Source organism: Anomaloglossus baeobatrachus, chromosome 6 (assembly GCF_048569485.1).
Source record: "Anomaloglossus baeobatrachus isolate aAnoBae1 chromosome 6, aAnoBae1.hap1, whole genome shotgun sequence".
Lineage (NCBI taxonomy): Eukaryota > Metazoa > Chordata > Amphibia > Anura > Aromobatidae > Anomaloglossus > Anomaloglossus baeobatrachus.
In genome coordinates, this window is record NC_134358.1 from 565,395,843 (window position 1) to 565,416,275 (window position 20,433).

At 45.3% G+C, this 20,433-nt stretch overlaps 1 protein-coding gene across 1 annotated transcript in view; it reads right to left on the minus strand.

Moving 5' to 3' along the window:
* The window catches only part of KCNH2 (potassium voltage-gated channel subfamily H member 2), a 377,203-nt gene that overhangs the window by 60,984 nt on the left and 295,786 nt on the right, over positions 1 to 20,433 (minus strand). The window contains exons 6-7 of the mRNA XM_075315765.1: positions 16,218 to 16,640; positions 4,054 to 4,456 (exon numbers count right to left, since the gene is read on the minus strand). Coding sequence (XP_075171880.1) covers positions 4,054 to 4,456; positions 16,218 to 16,640 — 826 coding nt within the window. The remainder of the gene's footprint in view (positions 1 to 4,053; positions 4,457 to 16,217; positions 16,641 to 20,433) is intronic.

Consider the following 20,433-nt stretch of genomic DNA (forward strand, 5'->3'; position numbering starts at 1 on the left):
GGCCGCTCGCCCAGGCTGCGCCCCCACACGGATTGGCCGGCCGCTCGCTCAGGCTCCGCCCCCCCCACAGATTGGCCTCTTGCCCCGGCACCCTGCAGGCATTGGCAACTCGGCCACGCCCCGCCCCCCTCACGCAATGCACGCTAGCTCTGGCCCCTTCCCCCGCACGCATTCCCCGAACCGACCGACACGGAGCTACGACTACCAGGTGAGTACTGTACCCCCGGGAGCCGACATCAGCGTACGCCGCCAAACCAGCCGACACATACCCTCGCATTGCTGGGGCTGGCCGGCGTATGCTGGTGTGGGCTCCCGTGCGAGCGGGGGACGAGATACGCTGGTAACCATGGTAGCATAGTTACCAGCGCATCAAGGTCCTGCAGCGGCGGAACATACACACACGCACACACATAACAGCACACACACACACACATATCACACTCACTCTCACACACACCTCACACACACATCACATCGCATCCACACACTCACAACATCCTGGGATATCGCTTGCTTCTCGGCGGCGATACTGTGCTGTGAGCTTCCAGGACCTGCCGGAGGATCACATGGCCAGAAGCATGTGGTATCTCCGGATGTTGTGACTGTGAGCGCGTATGTGCGATATCGTCAGTGTGTGTGTGCGTGAGTATATGCGATCGGGTGTGTGTGAGTGTATGCAATCGGGTGTGTATGCGATCGTGTGTGTGTGTGTATGCGATCGGGTGTGTGTGAGTGTGTGCGATCGGGTGTGTGGGTGTGTGTGAGTGTATGCGATCGGATCTGTGAGTGTCAGCAGAGGAGCACGGCGTGCTGGAGGAGGCTGGGAGGAGAGAGGCTGATCCTGGGGAAGGCTGGGATGGGGAGGCTGAGAGAAGAGAGCCTGATGCTGGGGGAGGATGAGGCTGGGAGGAGAGAGGCTGATGCTGGGGGAGGCTGAGGCTGGGGTAGGCTGGGAGGAGAGAGGCTGATGCTGGGAGGAGAGAGGCTGATGCTGGGAGGAGAGAGGCTGATGCTGGGAGGAGAGAGGCTGATGCTGGGGGAGGCTGATGCTGGGGGGAGGCTGAGGCTCGGGTAGGCTGGGAGGAGAGAGGCTGATGCTGGGAGGAGAGAGGCTGATGCTGGGAGGAGAGAGGCTGATGCTGGGGACAGAAAAGGCTGATGCTGGGAGGGGAGAGGCTGATGCTGGGAGGAGAGAGGCTGATGCTGGGAGGAGAGAGGCTGATGCTGGGAGGAGAGAGGCTGATGCTGGGAGGAGAGAGGCTGATGCTGGGGGAGGCTGATGCTGGGGGGAGGCTGAGCCTCGGGTAGGCTGGGAGGAGAGAGGCTGATGCTGGGAGGAGAGAGGCTGATGCTGGGAGGAGAGAGGCTGATGCTGGGGACAGAAAAGGCTGATGCTGGGAGGGGAGAGGCTGATGCTGGGAGGAGAGAGGCTGATGCTGGGAGGAGAGAGGCTGATGCTGGGAGGAGAGAGGCTGATGCTGGGGACAGAAAAGGCTGATGCTGGGAGGAGAGAGGCTGATGCTGGGAGGAGAGAGGCTGATGCTGGGAGGAGAGAGGCTGATGCTGGTGCAGCATGGGGGATGGAGCACGATGGGGGGTACGCAGCATGGGGGATGGAACATGTTTGGGAGTGCGCAGCATGGCGGATGGAGCACGTTTGGGAGTGCGCAGCATGGCGGATGGAGCACGTTTGGGAGTGCGCAGCATGGCGGATGGAGCACGTTTGGGAGTGCGCAGCATGGCGGATGGAGCACGTTTGGGAGTGTGCAGCATGGCGGATGGAGCACGTTTGGGAGTGCGCAGCATGGCGGATGGAGCACATTTGGGAGTGCGCAGCATGGGGGATGCAGCACGATGGGGAGTGCGGAGTATGGCGGATGGAGCAAGTTTGGGAGTGCGCAGCATGGCGGATGGAGCACGTTTGGGAGTGCGCAGCATGGCGGATGGAGCACGTTTGGGAGTGCGCAGCATGGCGGATGGAGCACGTTTGGGAGTGCGCAGCATGGGAGATGGAGCACGATGGGGGGTGCGCAGCATGGCGGATGGAGCACGATGGGGAGTGCGCTACATGGGGGATGGAGCACGATGGGGGGTGCGCAGCATGGGGGATGGAGCACGATGGGGAGTGCGCTGCATGGGGGATGGAGCACGATGGGGAGTGCGGAGTATGGCGGATGGAGCACGTTTGGGAGTGCGCAGCATGAGAGATGGAGCACGATGGGGAGTGCGGAGTATGGCGGATGGAGCACGTTTGGGAGTGCGCAGCATGGCGGATGGACCACGTTTGGGAGTGCGCAGCATGGCGGATGGAGCACGTTTGGGAGTGCGCAGCATGGCGGATGGAGCACGTTTGGGAGTGCGCAGCATGGGAGATGGAGCACGATGGGGGGTGCGCAGCATAGGGGATGGAGCACGGTGGGGGGTGCGCAGCATGGCGGATGGAGCACGATGGGGAGTGCGCTACATGGGGCATGGAGCACGATGGGGGGTGCGCAGCATGGGGGATGGAGCACGATGGGGAGTGCGCTGCATGGGGGATGGAGCACGATGTGGAGTGCGGAGTATGGCGGATGGAACACGTTTGGGAGTGCGCAGCATGGTGGATGGAGCACGTTTGGGAGTGCGCAGCATGGCGGATGGAGCACGTTTGGGAGTGCGCAGCATGGCGGATGGAGCACGTTTGGGAGTGCGCAGCATGGCGGATGGACCACATGGGCAGTATTATAGTAGTTATATTCTTGTACATAGGGGTAGTATTATAGTAGTTATATTTTTGTATATAGGGGCAGTATTATAGCAGTTAAATTTTTCTACACAAGGGGCAGTATTATAGTAGTTATATTCTTGTACACAGGGAGCAGTATTATAGTAGTTATATTCTTGTACATAGGAGCAGTATTATAGTAGTTATATTCTTGTACACAGGGAGCAGTATTATAGTAGTTATATTCTTGTACATAAGGGGCAGTATTATAGTAGTTATATTCTTGTACATAAGGGGCAGTATTATAGTAGTTATATTCTTGTACATAGGGGTAGTATTATAGTAGTTATATTTTTATATATAGGGGCAGTATTATAGCAGTTAAATTTTTCTACACAGGGGGCAGTATTATAGTAGTTATATTCTTGCACACAGGGGGCAGTATTATAGTAGTTATATTCTTGTACATAGGGGCAGTATTATAGTAGTTATATTCTTGTACATGGGAGGCAGTATTATAGTAGTTATATTCTTGTATATAGGGGCAGTATTATAGCAGTTATATTCTTGTACATAGGGGACAGTATTATAGTAGTTATATTCTTGTACATAGGAGCAGTATTATAGTAGTTATATTCTTGCACACAGGGGGCAGTATTATAGTAGTTATATTCTTGTATATAGGGGCAGTATTATAGTAGTTATATTCTTGTATATAGGGGCAGTATTATAGTAGTTATATTCTTGTATATAGCGGCAGTATTATAGCAGTTATATTCTTGTACATAGGGGCAGTATTATAGTAGTTATATTCTTGTATATAGGGGCAGTATTGTAGTAGTTATATTCTTGTACATAGGGGCAGTATTATAGTAGTTATATTCTTGTACATAGGAGGCAGTATTATAGTAGTTATATTCTTGTACATAGGGGCAGTATTATAGTACTTATATTCTTGTACATAGGAGCAGTATTATAGTAGTTATATTCTTGTACATAGGGGCAGTATTATAGTAGTTATATTCTTGTACATAGGGGCAGTATTATAGTAGTTATATTCTTGTATATAGGGGGCAGTATTATAGTAGTTATATTCTTGTACATAGGGACAGTATTATAGTAGTTATATTCTTGTACATAGGGGACAGTATTATAGTAGTTATATTCTTGTACATAGGAGCAGTATTATAGTAGTTATATTCTTGTACATAGGAGCAGTATTATAGTAGTTATATTCTTGTATATAGGGGCAGTATTATAGCAGTTACATTTTTGTACATAGGGGGCAGTATTACACCCCTGTATTATCCAGTACCTGTAGATGAAGATACATTCAGCATGTTACTTACATCCAATCAGCATTACACAGATGGAGAAAATCTTCTCAGAATTGGTGTTCGGTGACACATTCCCGAAGCCGACACTGGTGAGACTGCTGAAGGTGAAATAGAGTGCGGTGACGTATTTATCGTTGATGGTGGGGCCGGACTTGGTGTGGCTGTTGTTGTAGGGTTTCATGATCTGGGTGCCCAGCGAGTACAGCCAGCCGATGGTGCGGTACTCCGGGTCGTAGTGCTCCATGTGCCCGATGGCGTACCAGATGCAGGCCAGCCAGTGAGCGATGAGGGCGAAGGTGCACATCAACAGGAACAGCACGGCCGCCCCGTACTCAGAGTAACGGTCTAACTTTCGGGCCACTCGTACCAGGCGTAACAGGCGGGCGGTTTTCAGGAGGCCGATCAGGGTGGTGGTCTGCAGAAGAAAGAAGAAAACACAGAGGATAAAAGGATGCGGAATATTAATCCTGCGGAGAGAAAGAGATGGACAGAAGAGGAAACTGGACAGAAGGGAGAAAAGGACGGTGAGAATGAGAAGGTCACAAGCACGTCCCATCTCCTACATATGCCTCTGGTGGCTTTAATTTATTCATTGCTCCAGACTGAACCTCTGACTGTAGAAACACGGAGGAAACAATAAAAAACAAAAATACAAAGCCTGATACCGTATTGTGTATACAGCACCGATGCAGATCTGTGATTGCTACCTATCAGGGCTGTGGAGTCGGAGTCGGAGTCGGAGTCGGAGCTCATTTTGGTGGAGTCGGAGTCGGAGCTCATTTTGGTGGAGTCGGAGTTGGAGTCGATATAAAATGCACCGAGTCCGACTCCTAAAATATATAATAAATTGGGGACAGTAGTGCAATGCAGAATGTGCTGAATAATAACTAAATAACATTTAGTATAATGCTTATATTTAAGTGAAAAATTTATTGTAGTATAATGTGAACATCAGACATTTAATTGTTTTTATGATACAATAATCAAGATATTTGGATAGAACATAAAATATTTATTGGATACAACTTTAGAACACAAAAAACTAATAAATTGTAAATATGTAATATATATATATATATACACAGTGTATATACACACACAAGATATATATGTAATCTACTGTATATTACATAGTGTATTACATATTTACAATTTATTACAGTTTTTTGTGTTCTAAAGTTGTATCCAATAAATATATTTTATGTTCTATCCAAATATCTTGATTATTGTATCATAAAAATTATTAAATGTCTAATGTTCACATACACATATTCATGTACTACAATAAATTTTTCACCTAACTATAAGCAATATATGTAGGAGTCGGAGTCGGAGTCGGAGTCGGAGTCGGAGCCGGAGTCGGAGTCGGTGCAAGAGAATTTGAGGAGTCGGAGTCGGAGTCGAAGGTTTGGCTTACCGACTCCACAGCCCTGCTACCTATAAGCCAAAACTTATGAAGAAGAGGGAGCAGAGGATGAGGAGGAACAGCTGACGGCAGGAGCTGACTACAGAAGGTCACTATGTAGTCTGTAACCATGGAGACGCAAAGATCTGCAGAGGAGCTGTGCACACAAAACAATAGGAGCGCGGAATAGAATAATCTCATTCTGCAAATAACTGGTGAGAACAAGGGGAAAGAAGGAAAAGAAGGAAAAGAAAGAACAGAAGGAAGAGAAGGAAAGGAAGGAAAAGAAGGAAAAGAAGGAAGAGAAGGAAAATAAGGAAAATAAGGAAGAGAAGGAAAAGAAGGAAAAGAAGGAAAAGAAGGAAGAGAAGGAAGAGAAGGAAAATAAGGAAAAGAAGGAAAGGAAGGAAAAGAAGGAAAAGAAGGAAGAGAAGGAAAATAAGGAAAAGAAGGAAGAGAAAGAAAAGAAGGAAGAGAAGGAAAAGAAGGAAGAGAAGGAAGAGAAGGAAGAGAAGGAAGAGAAGGAAAAGAAGGAAAAGAAGGAAGAGAAGGAAAAGAAGGAAGAGAAGGAAAAGAAGGAAGAGAAGGAAGAGAAGGAAGAGAAGGAAAAGAAGGAAAAGAAGGAAGAGAAGGAAGAGAAGGAAGAGAAGGAAAAGAAGGAAGAGAAGGAAGAGAAGGAAAAGAAGGAAAAGAAGGAAGAGAAGGAAAAGAAGGAAGAGAAGGAAGAGAAGGAAAAGAAGGAAGAGAAGGAAGAGAAGGAAAAGAAGGAAGAGAAGGAAGAGAAGGAAAAGAAGGAAGAGAAGGAAAAGAAGGAAGAGAAGGAAGAGAAGGAAGAGAAGGAAGAGAAGGAAAAGAAGGAAAAGAAGGAAGAGAAGGAAAAGAAGGAAAAGAAGGAAGAGAAGGAAGAGAAGGAAAATAAGGAAAAGAAGGAAAAGAAGGAACAGAAGGAAGAGAAGGAAGAGAAGGAACAGAAGGAAAAGAAGGAAGAGAAGGAAGAGTAGGAAAAGAAAGAACAGAAGGAAGAGAAGGAAAAGAAGGAAGAGAAGGAAAAGAAGGAAGAGAAGGAAGAGAAGGAAGAGAAGGAAAATAAGGAAAAGAAGGAAGAGAAGGAACAGGAGAAGGAAAAGAAGGAAAAGAAGGAAAAGAAGGAAGAGAAGGAAGAGAAGGAAGGGAAGGAAAAGAAGGAAAAGAAGGAAAAGAAGGAAGAGAAGGAAGAGAAGGAAGGGAAGGAAAAGAAGGAAAAGAAGGAAGAGAAGGAAAAGAAGGAAGAGAAGGAAAAGAAGGAAGAGAATGAAAAGAAGGAAGAGAAGGAAAAGAAGGAAGAGAAGGAAAAGAAGGAAGAGAAGGAAAAGAAGGAAGAGAAGGAAAAGAAGGAAGAGAAGGAAGAGAAGGAAAAGAAGGAAGAGAAGGAAAAGAAGGAAGAGAAGGAAAAGAAGGAAGAGAAGGAAAAGAAGGAAGAGAAGGAAAAGAAGGAAGAGAAGGAAAAGAAGGAAGAGGAGGAAGAGAAGGAAAAGAAGGAAGAGAAGGAAAAGAAAGAAAAGATGGAAAAGAAGGAAGAGAAGGAAAAGAAGGAAGAGAAGGAAAAGAAGGAAGAGAAGGAAGAGAAGGAAAAGAAGGAAGAGAAGGAAAAGAAGGAAGAGAAGGAAAAGAAGGAAGAGAAGGAAAAGAAGGAAGAGAAGGAAAAGAAAGAAGAGAAGGAAAAGAAGGAAGAGAACGAAAAGAAAGAAGAGAAGGAAAAGAAAGAAGAGAAGGAAAAGAAGGAAGAGAAGGAAAAGAGGGAAGAGAAGGAAGAGAAGGAAAAGAAGGAAGAGAAGGAAAAGAAGGAAGAGAAGGAAAAGAAGGAAGAGAAGGAAGAGAAGGAAAAGAAGGAAGAGAAGGAAAAGAAGGAAGAGAAGGAAAAGAAGGAAGAGAAGGAAAAGAAGGAAGGGAAGGAAAAGAAGGAAGACAAGGAAAAGAAAGAAGAGAAGGAAAAGAAGGAAAAGAAGGAAGAGAAGGAAAAGAAGGAAGAGAAGGAAAAGAAGGAAGAGAAGGAAAAGAAGGAAGAGGAGGAAGAGAAGGAAAAGAAGGAAGAGAAGGAAAAGAAAGAAAAGAAGGAAAAGAAGGAAGAGAAGGAAAAGAAGGAAGAGAAGGAAAAGAAGGAAGAGAAGGAAGAGAAGGAAAAGAAGGAAGAGAAGGAAAAGAAGGAAGAGAAGGAAAAGAAGGAAGAGAAGGAAAAGAAGGAAGAGAAGGAAAAGAAAGAAGAGAAGGAAAAAAGGAAGAGAAGGAAAAGAAAGAAGAGAAGGAAAAGAAAGAAGAGAAGGAAAAGATGGAAGAGAAGGAAAAGAAGGAAAAGAAGGAAGAGAAGGAAAAGGAGGAATAGAAGGAAAAGAAGGAAGAGAAGAAAAAGAAGGAAGAGAAGAAAAAGAAGGAAGAGAAGGAAAAGAAGGAAGAGAAGGAAAAGAAGGAAGAGAAGGAAAAGAAGGAAGAGAAGGAAAAGAAGGAAGAGAAGGAAGAGAAGGAAAAGAAGGAAGAGAAGGAAGAGAAGGAAAAGAAGGAAGAGAAGGAAGAGAAGGAAAAGAAGGAAGAGAAGGAAAAGAAGGAAAAGAAGGAAGAGAAGGAAAAGAAGGAAGAGAAGGAAGAGAAGGAAGAGAAGGAAAAGAAGGAAAAGAAGGAAGAGAAGGAAAAGAAGGAAGAGAAGGAAAAGAAGGAAGAGAAGGAAAAGAAGGAAGAGAAGGAAGAGAAGGAAAAGAAGGAAGAGAAGGAAGAGAAGGAAAAGAAAGAAGAGAAGGAAAAGAAGGAAGAGAAGGAAAAGAAGGAAGAGAGGGAAGAGAAGGAAGAGAAGGAAAAGAAGGAAAAGAAGGAAGAGAAGGAAAATAAGGAAAAGAAGGAAGAGAAGGAACAGAAGGAAGAGAAGGAAGAGAAGGAAAAGAAGGAAGAGAAGGAAGAGAAGGAAAATAAGGAAAAGAAGGAACAGAAGGAAGAGAAGGAAAAGAAGGAAGAGAAGGAAAAGAAGGAAAAGAAGGAAAAGAAGGAAGAGAAGGAAAAGAAGGAAGAGAAGGAACAGAAGGAAAAGAAGGAAAGGAAGGAAAAGAAGGAAGAGAAGGAAAAGAAAGAAAAGAAGGAAAAGAAGGAAGAGAAGGAAAAGAAGGAAGAGAAGGAAAAGAAGGAAGAGAAGGAACAGAAGGAAAAGAAGGAAAGGAAGGAAAAGAAGGAAGAGAAGGAAAAGAAAGAAAAGAAGGAAAAGAAGGAAGAGAAGGAAAAGAAGGAAGAGAAGGAAAAGAAGGAAGAGAAGGAAGAGAAGGAAAAGAAGGAAGAGAAGGAAAAGAAGGAAGAGAAGGAAAAGAAAGAAGAGAAGGAAAAGAAGGAAGAGAAGGAAAAGAAGGAAGAGAAGGAAAAGAAGGAAGAGAAGGAAGAGAAGGAAAAGAAGGAAGAGAAGGAAAAGAAGGAAGAGAAGGAAAAGAAAGAAGAGAAGGAAAAGAAAGAAGAGAAGGAAAAGAAGGAAGAGAAGGAAGAGAAGGAAAAGAAGGAATAGAAGGAAAAGAAGGAAGAAAAGGAAAAGAAGGAAAAGAAGGAAGAGAAGGAACAGAAGGAAAAGAAGGAAAGGAAGGAAAAGAAGGAAGAGAAGGAAAAGAAAGAAAAGAAGGAAGAGAAGGAAAAGAAGGAAGAGAAGGAAAAGAGGGAAGAGAAGGAAGAGAAGGAAAATAAGGAAGAGAAGGAAAAGAAGGAAGAGAAGGAAAAGAAAGAAGAGAAGGAAAAGAAGGAAGAGAAGGAAAAGAAGGAAGAGAAGGAAAAGAAAGAAGAGAAAGAAAAGAAGGAAGAGAAGGATAGGAAGGAAAAGAAGGATTCAAGGAAGGAAGAGAAGGAAACGAAGGAAAAAAAGGATTCAAGGAAGAGAAGGAAAAGAAGGAATAGAAGGAAAAGAAGGAAGAGAAGAAAAAGAAGGAAGAGAAGGAAAAGAAGGAAGAGAAGGAAAAGAAGGAAGAGAAGGAAAATAAGGAAGGAAGAGAAGGAAAAGAAGGAAAAGAAGGAAGAGAAGGAACAGAAGGAAAAGAAGGAAGAGAAGGAAGAGAAGGAAAAGAAGGAAGAGAAGGAAAAGAAGGAAGAGAATGAAAAGAAGGAAGAGAAGGAAGAGAAGGAAGAGAAGGAAAAGAAGGAAGAGGAGGAAGAGAAGGAAAAGAAGGAAGAGAAGGAAAAGAAAGAAAAGAAGGAAGAGAAGGAAGAGAAGGAAGAGAAGGAAAAGAAGGAAAAGAAAGGCGGCACAGATTACTGAGGGAATCCAAAATGGTGAACGGAGTGCGGCTCCTCTTGTCTCTTCACAATCTGCAATATAGATTTTGATAATAACGCACTGACACAGTAACTGGACAGCACCACCGTGCTTATGGGTGACTGCTATACAGTGCTGGTATAACACCTGGTGTCATCACTGCACGCTGTATACTCAGGAGCAACATCAGGGGAGCTGTGCTATTACTACAGGAGTCCTCTATGTACAAAGGACTGTGTGATATAATCAGGACTGTGTGATGTAGGCAGGACTGTGTGATGTAGGCAGGACTGTGTGATGTAGGCAGGACTGTGCGATATAATCAGGACTGCGTGATGTAGGCAGGACTGCGTGATGTAGGCAGGACTGTGTGATGTAGGCAGGACTGTGTGATGTAGGCAGGACTGTGCGATGTAGGCAGGACTGTGTGATGTAGGCAGGACTGTGTGATGTAGGCAGGACTGTGCGATGTAGGCAGGACTGTGTGATATAATCAGGACTGCGTGATGTAGGCAGGACTGCGTGATGTAGGCAGGACTGCGTGATGTAGGCAGGACTGCGTGATGTAGGCAGGACTGTTTGATGTAGGCAGGACTGTGCGATGTAGGCAGGACTGCGTGATGTAGGCAGGACTGTGTGATGTAGGCAGGACTGTGTGATGTAGGTAGGACTGTGTGATGTAGGCAGGACTGTGCGATGTAGGCAGGACTGTGCGATGTAGGCAGGACTGTGTGATGTAGGCAGGACTGTGTGATGTAGGCAGGACTGTGTGATGTAGGCAGGACTGTGTGATGTAGGCAGGACTGTGTGATGTAGGCAGGACTGTGTGATGTAGGCAGGACTGTGTGATGTAGGCAGGACTGTGCGATGTAGGCAGGACTGTGTGATGTAGGCAGGACTGTGCGATGTAGGCAGGACTGTGTGATGTAGGCAGGACTGTGCGATGTAGGCAGGACTGTGCGATGTAGGCAGGACTGTGTGACTTAGGCAGGACTGTGCGATGTAGTCAGGACTATATAATGAAGACAGGCCTGTGTGATGTAGGTATCGCTGTGTTATCTAGGCAGGACCTTACAGGCAGGTCAGGTGCACGGCTTCTCTTCTGTTGGTGAGTAATTGGGAAATTGAACACAAAATAAAGGCCTAAATCATGTAAATCACCATAACTTACACTCAGTGCAAACAGTACAGAATACAGCACACACACAGTACACTATGAAATATCCTGCACACACAGTGCAGTGACTTCAAAAAGTTTTCACACCCCATGAACTCTTTCACTTTTTGTCATGTTACACCAACAAACTTAAATGTATTTGTAGAAGTGAAGTGTTGGTATATAATATATTGTGCGAGAGGTAGAGATGAAAACAGAAGTTTATATACACACTCTATACAGACACATCTGCAGGTTTTTCCCTCCGCTCTCTATAAAGACACATCTGCAGGTTTTTCCCTCAGCTCTCTATAAATACACATCTGCAGGTTTTTCCCTCCACTCTCTATAAAGACACATCTGCAGGTTTTTCCCTCCGCTCTCTATACAGACACATCTGCAAGCTTTTCCCTCCGCTCTCTATAAAGACACATCTGCAGGTTTTTCCCTCCGCTGTCTATAAATACACATCTGCAGGTTTTTCCCTCCACTCTCTATAAAGACACATCTGCAGGTTTTTCCCTCCGCTCTCTATAAAGACACATCTCCAGGTTTTCCCTCCGCTGTCTATAAAGACACATCTGCAGGTTTTTCCCTCCGCTGTCTATAAAGACACATCTGCAGGTTTTTCTCACTATCTGACATGAAATCAGAATATACATTTCCTGTTTTCGGTCAATTAGGAACCAAAATTATTTCTATTTCCCAAATGCCAGAATAATGAGAGAGAGAATGTTTTCAGGCATTTTTCTTCCTTTCTGCGCAGTGACGTTCCCTCCATGTCATTAATATTTGGTGGCATCGCCCTTAAGGGTGCTTTACACGTTGCGATCTCGTTAGTGATGTAACACGCCAGATCGCAGATAAGATTTGCCGAGATCACACATAGGTCATTTTTTTTTTTTTTTAGCGCTGGTCACATGTGCGATCTCGGCAAATCGTATGTGCGATCTGGCGTGTTACATCACTAACGAGATCGCTAGCGATGTCACAGCGTGTAAAGCACCCTTTATACTGTTTAACTTGGGGGGAAATGTTTTGGATCCTTCCACAAGCTTCTCACAATAGTTTGTAGGTCGCCGCTCGCTCCGACCTTTTCAGCTTTGCCCATACATTTCCAATAGGATTGATATCAGGGCTTTGTGATGGCCACTCCAAAACATTGACCTTGTTATCCTTAAGCCACTGTGTAACCAGTTTGACAGTAGCTTCAGGTCATTGTCCATTTGGAAGACCCATTTCCGCCCAAGCTTTAAGTTCCTGGCTGATGTCTGGAGATGTTCTTCAGTATTGCCACGTAATATTTAATTGTGTATTTGTGAAGATTTCTTGTATCCCATTTGTCTATAATTAAGTATATGTTTTTCATATTGATTCATATGTGTATTGACACCCAATTAGTACATTGCGTCCACCTGTGTGTAATTTAATCTCAATATAACTACAGCAGCAGACGACAGGTCAGGGATAAAGTTGCGAAGAAGAGTAAAGCAGGGTTAGGTTATAAAAAATAGCCCAAGCTCTGAACATCTCACAAAGCACTGTTCAATCTATCATTCAAAAATGGAAGGAGTACGGCACAACTGCAAACCTACCAAGACATGGTCGTCCACCGAAACTGACATCCCAAGAAAGAGAGCACTAATGAGAAAGCAGCTGAGAGGTTCATGGTCACTGGAGGAGCCGCAGAGATCACAGCTCAGGGGAGAGAATCTGTCCAACTATTAGTTGTATACTCCATAAATCTGGCCTTATGGAAGAGGGGCAAAAGGAAAGCCATGTAGGAGACACAGCGAGTAGTGGAACAAAAACACTATGTGTGGAGGAAAATTAACATTGAATATCACACAGAAAACACCATTCCTACTGTCATACATGGTGGAGGCAGCAACCAGCTGTGAGGAGGCTTTTCTTCAGCAGGGGCAGGGAAGTTGGTCAGAGGTGAAGTTTGTGGGTGTAATGTGAAAAAAATGTGACAAAGTTCATAGGGTATGAACACTTTTTCAAAGCAATGTATACAGCACACTCGATAGTACAGCTCCTTGCATTGCACCACACCACAGTGTTACTTTACCTCTTTTCGGCTCTTTGGACTTTCTTCAATCCTCTTCATCAACTTGAAAGAAAAACATTTTCTTATTCAATTTCTTGCCTTACTGGCCCCCAGACCCAGATTTCCTCTTCACTGACAATATTCCCCATTTCTGATAGTTTGGGGGTCTTACATTCAGGGTGCAAATAGGTCTTATTAGGCAACCAAAGGGGATCTCCAGCTGGGTGACGTATCACTATAAATCATGGACATCCTTCAATGTATTTCAGCAAAATGATAGTTAAAAATCACAGTCTTGGTGACTGTTGTCTGGAAGTGACTTTAAAGTGTGGTCCTCTCATCTTGGACACAAAGTCAAGTCACCATAAAGATCATCTCTAGGTCTCTGTGAAGACTTGACACTTATATTAACGGCCAAGTAATTTCATTGAGAGCTGTGTGATACTTCACTTCACCTGTGGGGGTGCTCCAGGAGAATTGAGCAATTGTTGCCAGGTTCTGACAACCAACTACTAAGGGCCTAAATCATCTTATCATCAAGGAACTTTTAAAGATAATACATTGATTGTGCAAGTAGGAATGTACAGCTCCAGTTTTGGATTGAAGGAGTACTTCACATCGATGGTGAACCTCATCCTCAGATCTTTATTAATGGTGACAACCCTTAGTTTTGGGGTGAAGGAAGTCCTCAGATCTTTATTAATGATGACCACCCTCAGTTTTGGAGTGAAGGATGTCCTCAGATCTTTATTAACGATGACCAACCTCTGTTTTAGGGTGAAGGAAGTCCTCAGATCTCTATTAAAGGGGACAACCCTCAGTTTTGCAGTGAAGGAAGTCCTCAGATCTTTACTAATCGTGACATTCCTCAGTTTTGGAGTGAAGGTGAAGTAAGTCCTCACATCTTTATTAAACGTGAAAACCCTCAGTTTTGGGGTGAAGGAAGTCCTCAGAGCTTTATTAATGGTGACAACCCTCAGTTTTGGGGTGAAGGAAGTCATCAGATCTTTTTTAATGATGACTACTATCGGTTTTGGAGTGAAGGAAGTTCTCAGATCTTTATTAGCGATGACCACCCTCAGTTTTGGGGTGAAGGAAGTCCTTAGATCTTTATCAATGGTGACAATCCTCAGTTTTGGGGTGAAGGAAGTCCTCAGATCTTTATTAATGGTGACAACCCTCAGTTTTGGGATGAAAGAAGTCCTCAGATCTTTATTAATGGTGACAAGCCTCAGTTTTGTGGTGAGGGAAAGCCTTAGAGCTTTATTAATGATGACCACCCTCAGTTTTGGAGTGAAGGAAGCCCTCAGATCTTTACTAATCATGACAACCCTCGGTTTTGGAGTGAAGGAAGTCCTCACATCATTATTAAAGGTGAAAACCCTCAGTTTTGGGGTGAAGGAAGTCCTCAGATCTTTATTAATGGTGACAACGCTCAGTTGTGGGGTGAAGGAAGTCATCAGATCTTTATTAATGATGACTACTATCAGTTTTGGGGTGAAGGAAGTCCTTAGAGCTTTATTAATGATGACCACCCTCAGTTTTGGCGTGAAGGAAACCCTCAGATCTTTACTAATCGTAACAACCCTCGGTTTTGGAGTGAAGGAAGTCCTCACATCTTTATTAAAGGTGAAAACCCTCAATTTTGGGGTGAAGGAAGTCCTCAGATTTTTATTAATGGTGACAACCCTCAGTTTTGGGGTGAAGGAAGTCCTCAGATCTTTATTAATGGTGACAACCCTCAGTTTTCGGGTGAAAGAAGTCATCAGATCTTTATTAATGATGACCACTATCAGTTTTGGAGTGAGGAAGCCCTCAGATCTTTATTAATTGTGACAACCCTCAGTTTTGGGATGAAAGAAGTCCTCAGATCTTTATTAATGGTGACAAGCCTCAGTTTTGTGGTGAGGGAAGGCCTTAGAGCTTTATTAATGATGACCACCCTCAGTTTTGGAGTGAAGGAAGCCCTCAGATCTTTACTAATCATGACAACCCTCGGTTTTGGAGTGAAGGAAGTCCTCACATCTTTATTAAAGGTGAAAACCCTCAATTTTGGGGTGAAGGAAGTCCTCAGATTTTTATTAATGGTGACAACCCTCAGTTTTGGGGTGAAGGAAGTCCTCAGATCTTTATTAATGGTGACAACCCTCAGTTTTGGGGTGAAAGAAGTCATCAGATCTTTATTAATGATGACCACTATCAGTTTTGGAGTGAGGAAGCCCTCAGATCTTTATTAATTGTGATCACCCTTAGTTTTGGAGTCAAGGAAGTCATCAGATCTTTATTAACGATGATCATCCTCAGGTTTGGCGTAAAGAAAGTAATCGGATCTTTATTAATGGTGACCACTTTCAGTTAGACTGAAGGAAGTCCTCAGACATTTATTAATAGTGACGACCCTCAGGTTTAGCGTGAAAAAAGTTCTCAGATCTTTATTAATGGTGACCTCAGGTTTGGAGTGAAGCAAGTCTTCATATCATTATTAATGGTGACCCTCTTTAGTTTTTTAGTTAATAAGGTCATCAAATCCATATTAATGTCATCTACCCTAAATTCTGTAGTGTAGAATAACCTCAAATCTATGCAGAGGACCTTAATCTTTGGTTGCCTAACTGTAAAGAGATCTGAAAGAAGTTTGGTTTTGCGGAAACTCCACCATTTACATTAATGAGAAGTTTAGCAGTCCTGGTAGGAGGACATCCATCTGACATGATCAACCATGGCATCCGATGATAACGTAGACCCCGTTTTCTACCAGAAACGGTGAAACAACACGAGACTTGACAGAACGAGCAGAGCCAGTGAATTTATGGTTTGCACAAACAGGTCCAACACCTCCTGAGAAGCTGGACCATACAGAAATGAAGCAGGAGCCGAGTGGTGGAAAGTCAGTGGTATAGGAGAGAAGTATAAACCAAGCCAGGTCGTGAAGGGCTAAAAACCATCACAACATCCGGAAGGTGCATGATCTTTCCCTAGCGTGTGAACACAGCTTGATATCAAACAAAACACACAACCAGGCACTGACACACATAAGTACACATGCAAAGCCAACCACCATCTACTGTACCAACATCTGGTAAAAATTGTACACAATATCTGTCTATGTGGATCCCTGATCATCAAAGCTACAGGAACCTATTGGGCTTCCCATACCGGTGACTGAACACGAATACCTGAGGAGCAGCCCCTCCCTTTTTCTGATGTGCGACATATATATCACAAAAAAACATATCTCACGGCCAGGAAGAAAAGGGTGGAGCGTGGTGGCAGCCAGTGACAACATAACATAGAGCGAGAGAGTGCACCACCTTACCTCCTCGGAGCCGGAGCCAAAAATCAGAAGATCAAAAGGAATGGCAGCCACCATGTCGATGAGGAACCAGCCTTTGAAGTAGTGGATGGCAATCTTGCCCGGGTGGCTGACCACTTCTTCGTTGGAGTTGACGTAGGTGGTGCGGAAGTTGATGAGGATGTCGATAATGAACATGATGTCAACCATCAAGTCCACCACGCTGAGCGGGTTGCAAGAGTAGCCACAGTTTTCCTTCTGCTCCTCCTGGTCATTCAGTAGGAAGGCGGCTGAGTACGGTGTGAAGATGGCGGTATAGATGACGAGCAGGAGGATGAGCCAGTCCCAGACGGCCTTGAAGGGACTATAATGGAGAATAGTCCATTTGTGGATACGAGGAGCTTGTAATTTGTACTCGGGAAGGACGTCGGCTCCCAACGATAGGACCTGCGTGGATAGAAGACGACATACATAAAATATTGTCTCTGTAAGTCAACGGATGAGGAAAAGCATTACGAAACACCATTGCCAAAACCATCAACACAAGATCCCAACATGACATGTTCTTCAAGCCAAGAGGTAAGACCCATCCTGACTATTAGAGCTTTATGGAAGAACAGCAGAGTCCGAAAGGCGAAACCAACAAATTGGAGACCTCCTCATCTGGTAACCGGAGTGAAAAAGGTTAGAAAAACATGTCTGCTGCCTTCCAAAAACAGCCCCACATCTCTATATAGGCGACTGGCCACATCATTAGCTTATTCATACTCGGTAAAGATGAGAAGGTGTCTTGATCCTTTTGAGAAGTCTAGGCTGATCTAACAAATTCTATATATATATACAGTATATACATTTTTTTTTATTTCCGCCCCATGATAGGAGATTTTTTGCTTGTAGGTGATTGAACATAATGAGAAAACGTGTCTCTATGTCTACGGCAAATTTGCGAAATGCAGCTGTGATCCTGTAGTTCCAAAAATATGCTAATTACGATGTGGCGCCTCTCCAGTTGTGTGAAGTTACGGGAAGCGTTCCGCACAGATCTGTGAAGACGTATGGCGCTGACATTCATGGCTATATATATACACAATGAAGGGGCTCGCGGCTCAAAGCTCCCGACCTTGCACATCATATCCGGGAAAACAATGTCTGGTGGAAGGTTAAAGAACAGCGCAGGACGCGGACACCGCGACCCCCATCATCCTACATGATGGTATAGCATGGAACCCCAAATACATGCAGAACAGGGGGAGCAGTATTGAAGTGAATGAATTAAACTAGTTGCATATTCTTTCTTTTCGTGTAATCATATTCCTTTCCAGTGAAATCCAATTAGGAGGAGAAGTTAGCTACTTCCTGACGGAAGACACAGGCCTGGGACTTACAGTGTGGGGGACAGGAGAAGGGGCATAGCACTGATTTCACAAATAGGCAGGATATTATTTGTATTCATGAACCGTCCCTTTATTGGGCTGTCTCCTTCCAGTATGGCCGTCTTCACACGTCCCTCGGGGGTGGCACAACTCATTACTATTAAATACTTGTTTTATATCAGATCTAACAGATCAAACAAACCCAGGGTGCAGATCTGATCCTCTGTTGGGATCCACACACCACCCCCATCACATAGACTGGATGATGAGACATGAACACCTCCAGATCACTAGGTGGGAAGAAAGGAGAAAAAGTCTACAGACCAGCGCTGACCAGTGCAAGGATTGTTTCACTGGGAAGATGCAAAGGGTTAATCTTCTTCCTTTGCGTTGTCTCCCTACTGACCAATAATCTGGAAGCGCCATGAATCAGTCGGGCCTCGTGTTTTGCCGCCACCGCCTCCATGTTATTTACAGGTCCATTACTGCTCGGCTTCATATCAGCCAGTGGTTGTAATAACCGGCTCCATCCCCGGCCCATTCATTAGAATATCTGCAGCCTTATCCGCCTGTCTAATCTCACCGCTTCTTCTATACCGTCTCCCCACCTATCCTCCCATTATCTGCCCCCGTAACGTACTGCAGCCTACTTCTCCTACTAAACTGTCACCATTTTCTACTGCATTATCCGCCCCTCTCTTGCATTATCCGCCCCTCTCTTGCATTATCCGCCCCTCTCTTGTATTATCCGCCTCTCTCTCGCATTATCCGCCCCTCTCTCGTATTATCCGCCCCTCTCTCGCATTATCCGCCCCTCTCTTGTATTATCCGCCCCTCTCTTGCATTATCCGCCCCTCTCTTGTATTATCCGCCCCTCTCTTGCATTATCCGCCCCTCTCTTGCATTATCCGCCCCTCTCTCGCATTATCCGCCCCTCTCTCGCATTATCCGCCCCTCTCTTGCATTATCCGCCCCTCTCTTGCATTATCCGCCCCTCTCTTGCATTATCCGCCCCTCTCTTGCATTATCCGCCCCTCTCTTGCATTATCCGCCCCTCTCTTGTATTATCCGCCCCTCTCTTCTATTATCCAGCCCTCTCTTGTATTATCCGCCCCACTCCTGCATTATCCGCCCCACTCCTGCATTATCGGCTCCACTCCCGTATTAGCTGCCCCTCTCTTGCATTATCTGCCCCTCTCATGTATCATCTTCCCCTCTCTTGTATTATCCGCCCCTCTCTCGTATTATCCGCCCCCTCCTGTATTATCCGTCCCTCTCCCGTATTATCCGTCCCTCTCCCGTATTATCCACCCCTCTCCCGTATTATCCGCCCCTCTCCCATATTATCCGCCCCTCTCCTGTATTATACGTCCCTCTCCCGTATTATCTGCTCCTCTCCTGTATTATCCACCCCATCTCGCGTATTATCTGTCCCTCTCCCGTATTATCCGCTCCTCTCCCGTATTATCCGTTCCTCTCCCGTATTGTCCGCTCCTCTCCTGTATTATCTATCCCTCTCCCGTATTATCCGCCCCATCTCTCGTATTATCCATCTGTGTCCTGTTTTATGAGCACCCTTTCTGTATTATCCGCCTCTCTTGTATTATCCGCCCCATCTCCCGTATTATCCGCCCCATCTCCCGTACTATCTGTCCCTCTCTTGTGTTATCCATCCGAGTCCTGTTTTATGAGCACCCTTTCTGTATTATCTGCCCCATCCCCATATTTTCTGCCCCTGTCCTGGGTATTATTCTGGTTGGGTTACATTTCTGAAAAGCAGGTGGATGAGAAAAGCTTCTGAGCAGTGCCAGCCCCGCCTCGCCCCCCCCCCCCCCATTCACCATAGTCTTCTCTGTACAGGAGCGATTGTCCTGGGTGCTACAATGTTATCTCCTCGCACACTCAGGACACCTCATCTATTTCTGGAGACGCAGCTCAGGCTCCTCCACTAAATCCGCTGTTTGTGGCCATTGTTCATGGCAATGTTTTACAGTAAGAGCAGAAATCTGCAAAGCACGCATAATTCTGCTCACCCCGGGGTGCGAGCGATGGAAGCAGAGCGCAGCACAATCACAAAGTGCTGCCGCTGTACAGAAGACGCTGCTCCCCCGCCCGATCACAAGCCTCATATATACAGGATCCTTTACACTTCAAGTAATAAAGCTGTATAATCCTGCATTATTTATATATAATACTCTGCATCACTGCTGCATTACACCCTGCGTCCGCTCAGCACGTCTCCTCCTGAATCTCCCCCATCACCTGTGAGTGATATTACTGAGAAGTGGAAGGAGCCGCAGCAACTCAGAAACTAAGTGGAGACCCCGTAACATTAGACAGCGGGGGGCCGAGTGCAGAAAAGACCCCATAACTACAGAGTCCAGACCTCCTCTGGTAACATCAGCACAAACACTGCACCTGCCGGGGGCTTCATATCCGAGCAGCTGCAGCCGTACATCACCAGGCACAATGCTGAGCCGTACATCACCAAGCACAATGCCGAGCCGTACATCACCAGGCACAATGCTGAGCTGTACATCACCAAGCACAATGCTGAGCCGTACATCACCAAGCACAATGCTGAGCCGTACATCACCAAGCACAATGCTGAGCCGTACATCACCAAGCACAATGCTGAGCCATACATCAACAAGCACAATGCCGAGCCGTACATCACCAAGCACAATGCTGAGCCATACATCAACAAGCACAATGCCGAGCCATACATCACCAAGCACAATGCCGAGCCGTACATCACCAATCACAATGCCGAGCCGTACATCACCAAGCACAATGCTGAGCCGTACATCACCAAGCACAATGCTGAGCCGTACATCACCAAGCACACTGCTGAGCCATACATCACC